The sequence below is a fragment of the Babylonia areolata genome, chromosome 21 (assembly GCF_041734735.1).
Source record: "Babylonia areolata isolate BAREFJ2019XMU chromosome 21, ASM4173473v1, whole genome shotgun sequence".
Classification (NCBI taxonomy): Eukaryota; Metazoa; Mollusca; class Gastropoda; order Neogastropoda; family Buccinidae; genus Babylonia; species Babylonia areolata.
The window spans coordinates 2,399,888-2,416,268 of NC_134896.1; the positions used below are offsets into that span (position 1 = coordinate 2,399,888).

The 16,381-nt window shown below is 41.5% G+C and overlaps 1 protein-coding gene across 4 annotated transcripts in view; it reads left to right on the forward strand.

Moving 5' to 3' along the window:
• The window catches only part of LOC143296524 (serine/threonine-protein phosphatase 2A 56 kDa regulatory subunit gamma isoform-like), a 62,527-nt gene that overhangs the window by 22,280 nt on the left and 23,866 nt on the right, over positions 1 to 16,381 (forward strand). For all 4 annotated transcript variants that reach the window (XR_013057152.1, XM_076608525.1, XM_076608523.1 and 1 more), the window contains exons 9-13: positions 1,470 to 1,632; positions 4,430 to 4,480; positions 5,998 to 6,117; positions 12,351 to 12,475; positions 16,224 to 16,325. Coding sequence is in view for 3 of the 4 variants with exons in the window: in XM_076608525.1 (XP_076464640.1) it covers positions 1,470 to 1,632; positions 4,430 to 4,480; positions 5,998 to 6,117; positions 12,351 to 12,475; positions 16,224 to 16,325 (561 nt within the window). In the remaining variant the exon portion in view is untranslated. The remainder of the gene's footprint in view (positions 1 to 1,469; positions 1,633 to 4,429; positions 4,481 to 5,997; positions 6,118 to 12,350; positions 12,476 to 16,223; positions 16,326 to 16,381) is intronic.

A 16,381-nucleotide genomic window follows, 5' to 3' on the forward strand; every position in this document is an offset into this window, starting at 1 on the left:
TGAATGATAGTGAACTTAAAATTAGTATACTGGACTGAATTTGCTCAGGAAGTATAAATGACAAAAAGCAGAGGACCTAGGCTTTGGAAAATATTGTAAAAAGAGGTGGACATGGAAGGTGGGAGATTGGGGGGAACACAGTGTCTGCTTTGAGATGGAGCATGCACACTTCTGTGCTGATTAAAAATTAAAATACTTTACCAAGTCAAACTTAAACTAGGTCTATTGGTTTGCTATCTTTGGCCAAAATTGGTAGCTAACTCAGTAAAAAGATGTTCTGCCATTTATGTGCCATCAGCTAGCCACTTGCCATTCTGGCTGGAGCTGATTACTCATTCAGAGAATCTGAGCGTGCTGGTTCGAATCACGGCTCAGCCGCCGATATTTTCTCCTTCCACTAGACCTTGAGTGGTGGTCTGGACGCTAGTCATTCGGATGAGACGATAAACCGAGGTCCCGTGTGCAGCACGCACTTAGCGCTCGTAAAAGAACCCACGGCAAAAAAAGGGTTGTTCCTGGCAAAATTCTGCAGAAAAATCCACGTCAGTAGGAAAAACAAATAAAACTGCATGCATGAAAAATACAAACAAACAAAAAAAATTTGAAGGAGAAGACAGTGATAAACTTTTATAGGATGATTTGATAGAAAATAAAGGAGCAATGAAGAGACTGGCCAAGATGCGACTATCAGTGAGTGGTGCTGACTGTACAGCTGTAGTAGATGACATAAAGTAACTGAATTATTAGCAGGTCACAGTGTGAGCAATTTTCTTGGCACTCGGCCAACGCGGTCTGGTGAGAACTGGATGAAGTGACCGTATGAGAGGGGTGAAGAGGAGAGGGATGGAGACCAAGGGGGCGTAGCCCCACATCCATATCACTTGGAGAAGTCACAGTGCATTGTGTATCTGTCTCTTCTTTTTATATATTTTATTTTTTTGGTTGTTCTAGTATAATTTGTGTGTGCAGGGATTATCCATTTGTCCAGAAAATATGATAGTGCAAATTACATGACTAATGTTTGTAATGAACAAGTTGAAAATGTGACAAAAAATAAAACACTGATTTAAAAACAACAGTATGTCACTGAAAATATATAAAATGGGAAAATGTGTGTTGTATTCTTTATTCATTTACCTTTCAGAAAGTATAGACTTTTATGGGTCTTTCTCCAATAACAAACAGCACAGAATTTTTTGAAAAAAATATATACCCGTTTTTGTGAAAAAACCCTGGCAAACAGATTTCACTTAAATCTTATTTTCCTGGCAGTGACAGGGTTAATGGATTTGCACAGGGTGTTTCAGTTTAATCAACTGGTTTGCAATATGTGTTTCAGTATAATCAACTGGTTTGCAATGGGTGTATCTGTATTTAATCAACTGAATTGCACTAGGTGTCTCAGTATAATCAACTGGCTTGCACTGGGTGTTTCAGTATAATCAACGGGTTTGCACTGGGTGTTTCAGTATAATCAACGGGTTTGCACTGCCACTGAAGGAGGAGCACAAGATCTTCCTGCTGAAGGTGCTGTTGCCCCTTCACAAGGTGAAGTCCCTCAGCGTCTACCACCCTCAGCTGGCATACTGTGTCGTGCAGTTCTTGGAGAAGGACCCCAGTCTCACTGAACAGGTCTGCCCTTGTCTGGTCTTGTGCTGTACTGTACTGTGCTTCACACAAGTCTGGTCTTGTGTTGTGGTGTGCTGTGTTGTACTGTACTTCACACAGGTCTGGTCTTGTGTTGTGGTGTGCTGTATTGTACTGTACTTCACACAGGTCTGGTCTTGTGGTGTGGTGTGCTGTACTGTACTTCAACATAGGTCTGGTCTTGTGTTGTGGTGTGCTGTACTGTACTTCACACAGGTCTGGTCTTGTGTTGTGGTGTGCTGTATTGTACTGTACTTCACACAGGTCTGGTCTTGTGTTGTGGTGTGCTGTATTGTACTGTACTTCACACAGGTCTGGTCTTGTGTTGTGGTGTGCTGTATTGTACTGTACTTCACACAGGTCTGGTCTTGTGTTGTGGTGTGCTGTATTGTACTGTACTGTACTTCACACAGGTCTGGTCTTGTGGTGTGCTGTATTGTACTGTACTTCACACAGGTCTGGTCTTGTGTTGTGGTGTGCTGTATTGTACTGTACTTCACACAGGTCTGGTCTTGTGGTGTGCTGTACTGTACTTCACACAGGTCTGGTCTTGTGTTGTGGTGTGCTGTACTGTACTGTACTTCACATAGGTCTGGTCTTGTGGTGTGCTGTATTGTACTGTACTTCACACAAGTCTGGTCTTGTGTTGTGGTGTGCTGTATTTTACTGTACTTCACACAAGTCTGGTCTTGTGTTGTGGTGTGCTGTATTGTATTGTACTTCACACAGGTCTGGTCTTGTCTTGTGGTGTGCTGTCTTGTACTGTACTTCACATAGGTCTGGTCTTGTCTTGTGGTGTGCTGTACTGTACTTCACACAGGTCTGGTCTTGTCTTGTGGTGTGCTGTATTGTACTGTACTTCACACAGGTCTGGTCTTGTGGTGTGGTGTGCTGTATTGTACTGTACTTCACATAGGTCTGGTCTTGTGTTGTGGTGTGCTGTATTGTACTGTACTTCACACAGGTCTGGTCTTGTGTTGTGGTGTGCTGTATTTTACTGTGCTTCACACAGGTCTGGTCTTGTGTTGTGGTGTGCTGTACTGTACTGTACTTCACACAGGTCTGGTCTTGTGTTGTGGTGTGCTGTATTGTACTGTACTTCACACAGGTCTGGTCTTGTGTTGTGGTGTGCTGTATTGTACTGTACTTCACACAGGTCTGGTCTTGTGTTGTGGTGTGCTGTACTGTACTTCACACAGGTCTGGTCTTGTGGTGTGCTGTATTGTACTGTACTTCACACAGGTCTGGTCTTGTGTTGTGGTGTGCTGTATTGTACTTCACACAGGTCTTGTGTTGTGTTGTGGTGTGCTGTATTGTACTGTACTTCACATAGGTCTGGTCTTGTGTTGTGGTGTGCTGTATTGTACTGTACTTCACATAGGTCTGGTCTTGTGTTGTGGTGTGCTGTATTGTACTGTACTTCACATAGGTCTGGTCTTGTGTTGTGGTGTGCTGTATTGTACTGTACTTCACACAGGTCTGGTCTTGTGGTGTGCTGTATTGTACTGTGCTTCACACAGGTCTGGTCTTGTGGTGTGCTGTATTGTACTGTGCTTCACACAGGTCTGGTCTTGTGGTGTGCTGTATTGTACTTCACACAGGTCTGGTCTTGTGTTGTGGTGTGCTGTATTGTACTGTACTTCACATAGGTCTGGTCTTGTGGTGTGTTGTGCTTTATTGTACTGTGGTGTATTTTATTGTAATTTGTACTGTACTCATGTACTGTATTTCACACAGGTCTGGTCTAACCTTGTATTGTACTGTGCTGTACTTCATAGACAGTAGCTGTGTTTGTCATACAGTATAGCTGTGTTTGATGTACGGTATAGTGATGTGTTTGGTTTATAGCACAGTGGTTATTTGTCGTATATGATTTGGATACTTACAGTATAGTGATACTGTGCATGTCATGTAGAGTGATGTGATTGTCACACAGTATAGTTAAATATTTGTCACATGGTATAGTGATGTTTATCACACAGTACAGGAATGTTTTTCACACTGTGTAATGATGTTTGTTAAACAGTACAGCAATGTTTGTCACACAGTTTAGTGATGTTTGTCACACAGTATAGTGATGTTTGCCATACAGTATAGTGATTTTTGTCATACAGTATAGCTATGTTTGTCACACAGTATAGCAATGTTTTTCACACTGTATAATGTTTTTTGTCATACAGTACAGCAATGTTTGTCACACAGTTTAGTGATGTTTCATTGTTTGTCAGAGGGTATAGCAATGTTTGTCACACAGTATAGTGATGTTTGCCATACAGTATAGTGATTTTTGTCATACAGTATAGCTATGTTTGTCACACAGTGTAGTGACGATAGTCACACAATTTCGTGATGTTTGTCATACAGAATAGCAATGATAGTCACACAGTATAGTGGTGTTTGTCACACAGTATGTTTGTCATACAGTATAGTGGTGTATCTATCATACAGTATATTGATTTTGTCAAACGGAATAGTAATATTGTGTTTGTCAGTGTAATATGCTGTATTTGATGTACAGTATAATGATGTTTGTCAAACAGTATAGTGATATTACAGCATAGTGATGCGTTTGTTACTCAGTGTAGTGATGTTTCTCACACAGTGTGGTGTTTTTCACACATCACAGTGATGTTTGTCACACAGCATAGTGATGTTTGTAACACAGTCCAGTGATGTTTGCTATACAGTATAGTGATGTTTGTCACACAGTCTAGTGATGTTTGTCACACAGTTTAGTGATTTTTGTCATATGGTATACATGTAGTTGTGCTCTGGTCAACAGGTGATCATGGGGTTGTTGAAGTTCTGGCCCAAGGTTCACAGTCCTAAAGAGGTGAGCAGTTTGTTGTGTTGTCACTGTCCTAAAGAGGTGAGCAGTTTATTGTGTTGTCACTGTCCTAAAGAGGTGAGCAGTTTATTGTGTTGTCACTGTCCTGAAGAGGTGAGCAGTTTGTTGTGTTGTCACTGTCCTAAAGAGGTGAGCAGTTTGTTGTCACTGTCCTGAAGAGGTGAGCAGTTTGTTGTGTTGTTACTGCCCTAAAGAGGTGAGCAGTTTGTTGTCACTGTCCTGAAGAGGTGAGCAGTTTGTTGTGTTGTCACTGTCCTAAAGAGGTGAGCAGTTTGTTGTGTTGTCACTGTCCTAAAGAGGTGAGCAGTTTGTTGTCACTGTCCTAAAGAGGTGAGCAGTTTGTTGTGTTGTCACTGTCCTAAAGAGGTGAGCAGTTTGTTGTCACTGTCCTAAAGAGGTGAGCAGTTTGTTGTGTTGTCACTGTCCTAAAGAGGTGAGCAGTTTGTTGTGTTGTCACTGTCCTAAAGAGGTGAGCAGTTTGTTGTGTTGTCACTGTCCTAAAGAGGTGAGCAGTTTGTTGTCACTGTCCTAAAGAGGTCAGCAGTTTGTTTTGTTGTCACTGCCCTAAAGAGGTGAGCAGTTTGTTGTGTTGTCACTGTCCTAAAGAGGTGAGCAGTTTGTTGTGTTGTTACTGTCCTAAAGAGGTGAGCAGTTTGTTGTCACTGTCCTAAAGAGGTGAGATTTGTTGTGTTGTCACTGTCCTAAAGAGGTGAGCAGTTTGTTGTCACTGTCCTAAAGAGGTGAGCAGTTTGTTGTGTTGTCACTGTCCTGAAGAGGTGAGCAGTTTGTTGTCACTGTCCTAAAGAGGTGAGCAGTTTGGTGAGCAGTTTGTTGTGTTGTCACTGTCCTAAAGAGGTGGGCAGTTTGTTGTCACTGTCCTAAAGAGGTGAGCAGTTTGTTGTCACTGTCCTAAAGAGGTGAGCAGTTTGTTGTGTTGTTACTGCCCTAAAGATGTTTTTGACAGGTGTTGAATGGTGTCCCATGACAGGGTGTGAATTATGTCACATGACAGGGGTGTGAATTGTCACACGACAGGGGTGTGAATTATGTCACATGACAGGGGTGTGAATGATGTCACTCAATAGATGTCCCATGACAGGTGTGTGGATGATGTCACATGACAGGGTGTGTGTGTGTGTGTGTGTGAATGATGTCACATGACAGGGTGTGTGTGTGTGTGTGGATGATGTCACATGACAGGGTGTGTGTGTGTGTGTGTGAATGATGTCACATGACAGGGTGTGTGTGAATGATGTCACTTGATAGATGATGTCACATGATGGGTGTGAGTGATGTCACTCGATAGATGATGTCACATGACAGGTGTGTGGATGACGTCACATGACAGGGTGTGTGTGAATGTCACTTGATAGATGATGTCACATGATGGGTGTGAATGATGTCACTCGATAGATGATGTCACATGACAGGTACGTGAATGATACATGACAGGTGTGTGAATGGAGTCACATGACAGGTGTGTGAATGGTGTCACATGACAGGTGATGTTTCTGAACGAACTGGAGGAGATCCTGGACGTGATAGAGCCGGCCGAGTTCAGCAAGGTGATGGTTCCTCTCTTCAAACAGCTGGCCAAGTGTGTGTCCAGTCCTCACTTCCAGGTAACTCTGCTGTCCCCTGTCCCTGCTTCTGTTGAAGTACGCTCTGCTTGTCTTTAATTCAGTATACCTGTATGCATAGGTGTTTTGCCTGTGTAAACATTTGTAATTCGTATTGTGAAATAAACCAAAAGAGTTTGAAATTGGTGATTATTTTAAGAAAGTGCATTGTTTTTCATTATGGTTTCCAATGTTTTTGGAAGAATGTAATTTGTATTTTGTACAAGACTGATTGCTAATCTGCAGAGCGAGTTGATGAAAAAGAGGGAATTTGTGTGACTGACTGATATAAGAGAATCAGCAGTTACTGCTGATGTTTTTCCTTTAATCTTGTCTGTTCTGCAGGGAAAGAAATAGTGATGTGTGCTGTCTGTTTTAAAGGGAAAGAAAGAAAGAAAGAAAGAGTGGTGTGTGCTGTCTGTTTTAAAGGGAAAGAAAGAAAGAAAGAGTGATGTGTGCTGTCTGTTTTAAAGGGAAAGAAAGAAAGAAAGAGTGATGTGTGCTGTCTGTTTTGAAGGGAAAGAAGGAAAGAAAGAAAGAGTGATGTGTGCTGTCTGTTTTGAAGGGAAAGAAGGAAAGAAAGAAAGAGTGGTGTGTGCTGTCTGTTTTGAAGGGAAAGAAAGAAAGAAAGAGAGTGATGTGTGCTGTCTGTTTTGAAGGGAAAGAAAGAGTGGTGTGTGCTGTCTGTTTTGAAGGGAAAGAAAGAAAGAAAGAGTGATGTGTGCTGTCTGTTTTGAAGGGAAAGAAAGAAAGAGTGATGTGTGCTGTCTGTTTTGAAGGGAAAGAAAGAAAGAAAGAAAGAGTGATGTGTGCTGTCTGTTTTGAAGGGAAAGAAAGAAAGAAAGAGTGGTGTGTGCTGTCTGTTTTGAAGGGAAAGAAGGAAAGAAAGAAAGAGTGATGTGTGCTGTCTGTTTTGCAGGGAAAGAAAGAAAGAAAGAAAGAGTGGTGTGTGCTGTCTGTTTTGAAGGGAAAGAAAGAAAGAAAGAGTGATGTGTGCTGTCTGTTTTGAAGGGAAAGAAAGAAAGAAAGAGTGGTGTGTGCTGTCTGTTTTGAAGGGAAAGAAAGAAAGAAAGAGTGGTGTGTGCTGTCTGTTTTGAAGGGAAAGAAAGAAAGAAAGAGTGGTGTGTGCTGTCTGTTTTGAAGGGAAAGAAAGAAAGAAAGAAAGAGTGGTGTGTGCTGTCTGTTTTGAAGGGAAAGAAAGAAAGAAAGAGTGATGTGTGCTGTCTGTTTTGAAGGGAAAGAAAGAAAGAAAGAAAGAGTGATGTGTGCTGTCTGTTTTGAAGGGAAAGAAAGAAAGAAAGAGTGGTGTGTGCTGTCTGTTTTGAAGGGAAAGAAAGAAAGAAAGAAAGAGTGATGTGTGCTGTCTGTTTTGAAGGGAAAGAAAGAAAGAGTGATGTGTGCTGTCTGTTTTGAAGGGAAAGAAAGAAAGAAAGAGTGGTGTGTGCTGTCTGTTTTGAAGGGAAAGAAAGAAAGAAAGAGTGGTGTGTGCTGTCTGTTTTGAAGGGAAAGAAAGAAAGAAAGAAAGAGTGATGTGTGCTGTCTGTTTTGAAGGGAAAGAAAGAAAGAAAGAGTGGTGTGTGCTGTCTGTTTTGAAGGGAAAGAAAGAAAGAAAGAAAGAGTGGTGTGTGCTGTCTGTTTTGAAGGGAAAGAAAGAAAGAAAGAAAGAGTGGTGTGTGCTGTCTGTTTTGCAGGGAAAGAAAGAAAGAAAGAAAGAGTGATGTGTGCTGTCTGTTTTGCAGGGAAAGAAAGAAAGAAAGAGTGATGTGTGCTGTCTGTTTTGAAGGGAAAGAAAGAAAGAAAGAGTGGTGTGTGCTGTCTGTTTTGAAGGGAAAGAAAGAAAGAAAGAGTGGTGTGTGCTGTCTGTTTTGAAGGGAAAGAAAGAAAGAAAGAAAGAGTGGTGTGTGCTGTCTGTTTTGAAGGGAAAGAAAGAAAGAAAGAAAGAAAGAGTGGTGTGTGCTGTCTGTTTTGAAGGGAAAGAAAGAAAGAAAGAAAGAGTGATGTGTGCTGTCTGTTTTGAAGGGAAAGAAAGAAAGAAAGAGTGGTGTGTGCTGTCTGTTTTGAAGGGAAAGAAGGAAAGAAAGAAAGAAAGAGTGGTGTGTGCTGTCTGTTTTGAAGGGAAAGAAAGAAAGAAAGAAAGAGTGGTGTGTGCTGTCTGTTTTGAAGGGAAAGAAAGAAAGAAAGAAAGAGTGATGTGTGCTGTCTGTTTTGAAGGGAAAGAAAGAAAGAAAGAGTGATGTGTGCTGTCTGTTTTGAAGGGAAAGAAAGAAAGAGTGATGTGTGCTGTCTGTTTTGCAGGGAAAGAAAGAAAGAAAGAAAGAGTGATGTGTGCTGTCTGTTTTGAAGGGAAAGAAAGAAAGAAAGAGTGGTGTGTGCTGTCTGTTTTGAAGGGAAAGAAAGAAAGAAAGAGTGGTGTGTGCTGTCTGTTTTGAAGGGAAAGAAAGAAAGAAAGAGTGGTGTGTGCTGTCTGTTTTGAAGGGAAAGAAAGAAAGAAAGAAAGAGTGATGTGTGCTATCTGTTTTGAAGGGAAAGAAAGAAAGAGTGATGTGTGCTGTCTGTTTTGAAGGGAAAGAAAGAAAGAGTGATGTGTGCTGTCTGTTTTGCAGGGACAAACCGACTGAGTTTGATATGCTGCCTGTTTTGCAGGTAGCAGAGCGAGCATTGTACTACTGGAATAACGAATACATTCTGAGTCTTATCAGTGACAATGTAGGCACCATTCTGCCCATGATGTTTCCAGCTCTGTATAAAACCAAACAGCACTGGAATAAGTAAGCCCCCATTTTGGGCGCCTCTACCCCCATGTCTTTTGTTGGTCCTGTGCATGCCTTTCCTGATGTGTGTCTGTGTGCTTGTGTGTTCTTTCTATGTGCCTACATAGCATTGGCTACTGCTTTGTCACCTTTCCCAGGTTGTCCAAAGGATACCAGTTATAATCAAAAGGGAATCAATGAAAACATAGTAAAACAATTTTGGATCAGATAGGTTTTGAGGACTTTGGAGAGAGAAAACTGGATTAGTTTAAGAAAAGAAAAACCAGGAGAAGAGCAGTCAGATAATGTTTAATTGTTTGAATAAACCAGGGTTGATCCTGTTTGTTTTTCCCTATTGGTCACGTATGTTATTTCAAATGTAGCAGAAAATGTTGAAGACTGTTCCCATCAATTCTAGATGGAAGAAAAAACCCAATAGAAAGTGATGTTTCAAGTCATAAATCAGTATCCAGAACAGTCGAGCCAAAAACTGAGAAAATGGTCGAGATATATACCACTCTAGGTCAATTACATGAATTTTCAGCCTTCCAGAATTATTTCGCTTCTTCTGATGATGTCATGAGTGACATCACTATGTTTGTACATGATAACCCAGTTTGGCTCAAACAGTGTTAGTTTGATAATGGGTACAAGACAATTTTTTGGTGAAATGATGTCTGCTGAAATGAATGGTTTGCAGTTTAACAGTGAAATATGTTGACCATGCTTTTCTGTGCTTATCTGCCTTTACTTCTGATTGATGCATGTCATTTCATTTCAGCTTGTGGTGTTGAGTTTTAACCATTTCCCTCCTGACCTTATTGAAAGCACATCATTGCTTTCAAATGGCCTGTCATGTCCCATTTTCTTAGCTCCATATATCCTTTTCTATTTGATATATTTTATTTCAATTTATTTTTAATGATGATTTTGTCTTTGAGGGGTGCAGTGGTAACTTATAAAGGATATTGTCGGGCAAATCCCTCTTGATGTAGACCACAGCATGTAGACTGCTTACATGCCACCAGTGAGGTGATTTACCTTTAATATGTTAGGTGATTTACCTTTTATAGTTAGATCCAAGTTAGGTGATTTACCTCCAGCATGTTAGGTGATTTACCTTTAATATGTTGGGGGATTTACCTTTTATTTACCTTCAACATGTTAGGTGATTTACTTTTATCATGTTAGGTGATTTACCTTTAATATTCTGTGTGATTTACCTTCAGCATATTAGGTGATTTACCTCTAAAATTTTAGGTGATTTACCTTTAATATTTAACTTCAACATGTCAGGTGATTTACCTTTAATGATTATGTTAGGTGATTTACATGAGATTGTTCACTTGTCAGCATTGTGTTCATGGTCAAGAGGGAAAGGGTCCAGATCAGTCTATATATAGCTGTTGGTTTTTCCCAATGTAGAGGTCATGGTCAAGAGGGAAAGGATCCAGATCAGTCTATATATAGCTGTTCGTTTTTCCCTCTGTAGAGGTCATGGTCAAGAGGGAAAGGGTCCCAGTCGGTCTATATATAGCTGATGGTTTTTCCCTATGTAGAGGTCATGGTCAAGAGGGAAAGGGTCCAGATCAGTCTGTATATAGATGTTGGTTTTTCCCTATGTAGAAGTTATGGTCAAGAGGGAAAGCTGTTGGTTTTTCCCTATGTAGAGGTCATGTTCAAGATGGAAAGGGTTCAGATCAGTCTAGTCAAGAGGGAAAGGGTCCAGATCAGTCTATATATAGCTGTTGGGTTTTTTTCCCTATGTAGAGGTCATGGTCAATAGGGAAAGGGTCCAGATCAGTCTATATATAGCTGTTGGTTTTCCCTGTGTAGAGGTCATGGTCAAGAGGGAAGGGGTCCAGTTCAGTCTACAAATAGCTGTTGGTTTTTCCCTGTGTAAAGGTCATGGTCAAGAGGGAAAGGGTCCAGATCAGTCTATATATAGCTGTTGGGTTTTCCCATGTAGAGGTCATGGTCAAGAGGGAAAGGGTCCAGATCAGTCTATATATAGACATTGGTTTTTCCCAATGTAGAGGTTATGGTCAAGAGGGAAAGCTGTTGGTTTTTCCCTATGTAGAGGTCATGTTCAAGATGGAAAGGTTCCAGATCAGTCTATATATAGCTGTTGGTTTTTCCCTATGTAGAGGTCATGGTCAAGATGGAAAGGGTTCAGATCAGTCTAGTCAAGAGGGAAAGGATCCAGATCGGTCTATATATAGCTGATGGTTTTTCCCTATGTAGAGGTCATGGTCAAGAGGGAAAGGATCCAGATCGGTCTATATATAGCTGATGGTTTTTCCCTATGTAGAGGTCATGGTCAAGAGGGAAAGGATCCAGATCGGTCTATATATAGCTGATGGTTTTTCCCTATGTCAAGGTTATGGTGAAGAGGGAAAGGGTCCAGTTCAGTCTATATATAGCTGATGGTTTTTCCCTATGTAGAGGTCATGGTCAAGAGGGAAAGGGTCCAGTTCAGTCTATATATAGCTGATGGTTTTTCCCTATGTAGAGGTCATGGTCAAGAGGGAAAGGATCCAGATCGGTCTATATATAGCTGTTGGTTTTTCCCTATGTAGAGGTCATGGTCAAGAGGGAAGGGGCCCAGTTCAGTCTACAAATAGCTGTTGGTTTTTCCCTATGTAGAGGTCATGCTCAAGAGGGAAAGGATCCAGATCGGTCTATATATAGCTGTTGGTTTTTCCCTGTGTAAAGGTCATGGTCAAGAGGGAAAGGGTCCAGTTCAGTTTATAGATGTTGTTTTTTCCTTGGCATGCTCTTTACAGAGTCCACTTTTCATGGAGTGTTGTCACTTGTTTGGTTTCTTTTCAGCACAGTGTATCCTGCCAGTTTCCAGTTGAATCAGTGTCTGTATGCTTCTGTTTGTATGGACTGAGTTAGTTTCACCACTGTGCTGCCTGCTTCTGCTTTTGATCAAACTGACAAAATACCCTGGGTCTTGTAACCTAGAATTGTAGGTCAGGTGGTGTGAATCTCACAGCTGGTGTTGTGGGTCAGGTGGTGTGACTCATGACCTGGTGTTGTGGGTCAGGTGGTGTGAATTTCACGACCTGATGTTGTGGGTCAGGTGGTGTGACTCATGACCCAGTGTTGTGGGTCAGGTGGTGTGAATTTCACGACCAGATGTTGTGGGTCTGGTGGTGTGAATTTCATGACCCAGTGTTGTGGGTCAGGTGGTGTGAATTTCACGACCTGATGTTGTGGGTCTGGTGGTGTGAATTTCATGACCTAGTGTTGTGGGTCAGGTGGTGTGAATTTCACGACCTGATGTTGTCGGCCAGGTGGTGTGAATTTCATGACCCAGGGTTGTGGGTCAGGTGGTATGAATCTCATGACCCAGGGTTGTGGGCCAGGTGGTGTGAATGTTACAACCTGGTGTTGCTGGTGAGGTGGTGTGAATGTTAAACCTGGTGTTACTGGTGAGGTGGTGTGACGGTGTTGTGTGTGTTCTGTTCTGGTCCCCAGGTAGCAGAGCGCGCCCTGTATTTTTGGAATAACGAATACATCTTGAGTCTGATCAGTGACAATGTGTCCAGCGTTATGCCCCTCATGTTCCCCGCTCTGTACAGAAGCAAAGAGCACTGGAACAAGTAAGACTTCCTTCTTCTGGCTTTCTTCCACCTTCCTGCCTTCCCCCATCTCTCTCTCTCTCTCTCTCTCTCTTGGTGTTTTATTTGTGTCAGTTTTCCCCTTTGTGGAGAAATCTTGCCTTCAGATGTGTTGTTTTCCATTTCTGAGACAAACCTATTATGTGAAAAAAAAAACCAGGCTGCTATGACTTTCCCCCTCAAAAAAGGGTTTTCAGTGGTGCAGAAAAAAAAAAGACTTAACCCTTTCGCCACTTGAGGCAGTGTGATTCGACCTGAAGGTGACGCCCACCTACAGAACTATTAGAGTGACTTCCCACGATGCTCTTCTCTGTCCTGAATCACACAAAGTCACAATGTTTACAAAAAGTGAAATGTCAGTCCTTCACTTTCAGCCTGGATATCATATTGCCTTCTTTTTTTTTAACAGTACTTCTAATGGAATTTGTGCTTTACGTCAGTATACTTTAGCTGACGCTGTAAATATTATAATGGATGAAAGTCCACACTCTCAGTTTGCTGCTGATAGTGACTCAGGGGAAGAATTTGATGGCAGTGTTGATTTGCCAAATGACAAAACTGACACTGATGGCACTAGTGAAGATGAAGAAAGCCATGCACAGAAAAGGCAGTGTGTTACTGCTTCAAGCGGGGTGCAGTGTGCGAAAATAATCATCGACTTTCACAAGAAGTATTTACAATATACTGCAATCTCTTTGCATTAATAGAAAGGAAAAAGCAGCAGGATTGATTGAGTGGTTCCAAAGATATGTAGTAGTTAAGAGTACAGCAACCCCCATGTGTCTCCGTCAATCTCTTGCACCAGCAGTTTCCATCTGTGCTCTGGCTAAGCTGACCAAGTTTCACTCCAGACAGGCTGATTAACTGAAGTGGCGTAAGGGTTAAGCAGAAGAAGTAAAAAGGTTTTATTGGAAGTTTGTATAAAATTTTAAAAAAAAATAAAAGAGTGAGAGAAAAGAAAGAAACTGAAATGTGAACAGCTGACAAAAAGATCATAGATTCTAGTTGTGATTTGTGTGTGTGTCAGTCCGCACATAATTGTCTGTATAAATGTGTTGTATATCTTGGTATCTGTCTGTCACCTGTTGATCAGCTTTTGTTTCTCAAGTCATACATATATAATACCACCTTTTCAAGAGTAACTATTCTGGAGTTTTATCTCATTCAGGGCAGCTTATGCCATTTGTGTGCCCATGCAGTGAACTTCTTGGCTGTATTGCATGACATTGCTTTTAAATTTTATGCTTATATTTTTTATCTGACCTTGTTTGACTGAAAGGTTTCTGATTTGAAAATCTAGTTGAAGCCGGTTTTTTTTTTTTTTTTTGTTTTGGTTTTAAGCTTTTTGAGATTGTTGGAGCTTTTTTGTGTGAGATACCTGGTGTTGGCATGGACAGGAGAGTTTCTAGTTGGGATTGAAGTCAAGCAAAACGGAAAGATAGCAGCAGAGAGGACGTGGATGAACTGGTTCTTGACTGATAGCAGACTGTTATAGTAACTGAGGACTTTATTGTTCTGCCAGTTGTAGACTGTTACAGTTACTAAGGGCTTTTATGCCATGCCAGCTGTGGAGTGTTACAGTAACTGAGGGCTTTTATGCCCAGCCAGTTGTAGAGTGTTACAGTAACTAAGGGTTTTTATGTTCAGCCAGTTGTAGAGTGTTACAGTAACTAAGGGTTACTCATTTCATGATTGACAAAACAGTAAATCACTAAATGATGTAGATTCCAATGATTTAAAAAAAAAAATCTTATCTTTCCATCTCCCTCTGTGTGTATGTGTCTCTCTCTCTCATGATGGAGGGTGGTGGGGAGGAACATTTATAATGACAAAGGGAGTAATATGACTGACTGTGACTGACCCAGAGTGTAGGACATGATGCCACATGTGTGTCTCATGATGATATAATATGACTGTGACTGACACAGAGTGTAGAACATGATGCCACATGTGTGTCTCATGATGATGTAATATGACTGTGACTGACCCAGAATGTAGGACATGATGCCACATGTGTGTCTCATGATGATGTAATATGACTGTGACTGACCGAGAGTGTAGAACATGATGCCACATGTGTGTCTCATGATGATGTAATATGACTGTGACTGACCGAGAGTGTAGAACATGATGCCACATGTGTGCCTCATGATGATGTAATATGACTGTGACTGACACAGAGTGTAGAACATGATGCCACATGTGTGCCTCATGATGATGTAATATGACTGTGACTGACACAGAGTGTAGAACATGATGCCACATGTGTGCCTCATGATGATGTAATATGACTGTGACTGACACAGAGTGTAGAACATGATGCCACATGTGTGTCTCATGATGATGTAATATGACTGTGACTGACACAGAGTGTAGAACATGATGCCACATGTGTGTCTCATGATGGTGTAATATGACTGTGACTGACACAGAGTGTAGAACATGATGCCACATGTGTGTCTCATGATGATGTAATATGACTGTGACTGACACAGAGTGTAGAACATGATGCCACATGTGTGTCTCATGATGGTGTAATATGACTGTGACTGACAGAGTGTAGAACATGATGCCACATGTGTGTCTCATGATGATGTAATATGACTGTGACTGACACATAGTGTAGAACATGATGCCACATGCGTGCCTCATGATGATGTAATATGACTGTGACTGACACACAGTGTAGAACATGATGCCACATGTGTGTCTCATGATGATGTAATATGACTGACTGTGACTGACACAGAGTGTAGAACATGATGCCACATGTGTGCCTCATGATGATGTAATATGACTGTGACTGACACAGAGTGTAGAACATGATGCCACATGTGTGTCTATTGATGATGTAATTTGACTGTGACTGACACAGAGTGTAGAACATGATGCCACATGTGTGCCTCATGATGATGTAATATGACTGTGACTGACACATAGTGTAGAACATGATGCCACATGCGTGCCTCATGATGATGTAATATGACTGACTGTGACTGACACAGAGTGTAGAACATGATGCCACATGTGTGCCTCATGATGATGTAATATGACTGTGACTGACACAGAGTGTAGAACATGATGCCACATGTGTGTCTCATGATGATGTAATATGACTGTGACTGACACAGAGTGTAGAACATGATGCCACATGTGTGTCTATTGATGATGTAATATGACTGACTGTGACTGACACAGAGTGTAGAACATGATGCCACATGTGTGCCTCATGATGATGTAATATGACTGACTGTGACTGACACATAGTGTAGAACATGATGCCACATGTGTGTCTCATGATGGTGTAATATGACTGTGACTGACACACAGTGTAGAACATGATGCCACATGCGTGGCTCATGATGATGTAATATGACTGACTGTGACTGACACAGAGTGTAGAACATGATGCCACATGTGTGCCTCATGATGGTGTAATATGACTGTGACTGACACATAGTGTAGAACATGATGCCACATGCGTGGCTCATGATGATGTAATATGACTGACTGTGACTGACACAGAGTGTAGGACATGATGCCACATGCGTGGCTCATGATGATGTAATATGACTGTGACTGACACAGAGTGTAGAACATGATGCCACATGTGTGTCTCTTGATGATGTAATATGACTGTGACTGACACAGAGTGCAGGACATGATGCCACATGTGTCTCATGACGTCAGATGACAGCCTGTGACTGACACAGTGTGCTGGACATTGCAGGACCATCCATGGCTTGATCTACAATGCCCTTAAGCTGTTCATGGAGATGAACCAGAAACTGTTTGATGACTGCACACAACAGTACAAGGCGGAGCGGCAAAAGTTAGTCTGTGTTTTTGTCCTGTCTGTCTCCAGCTGGGTGTCAGTGCTGTTGGTCA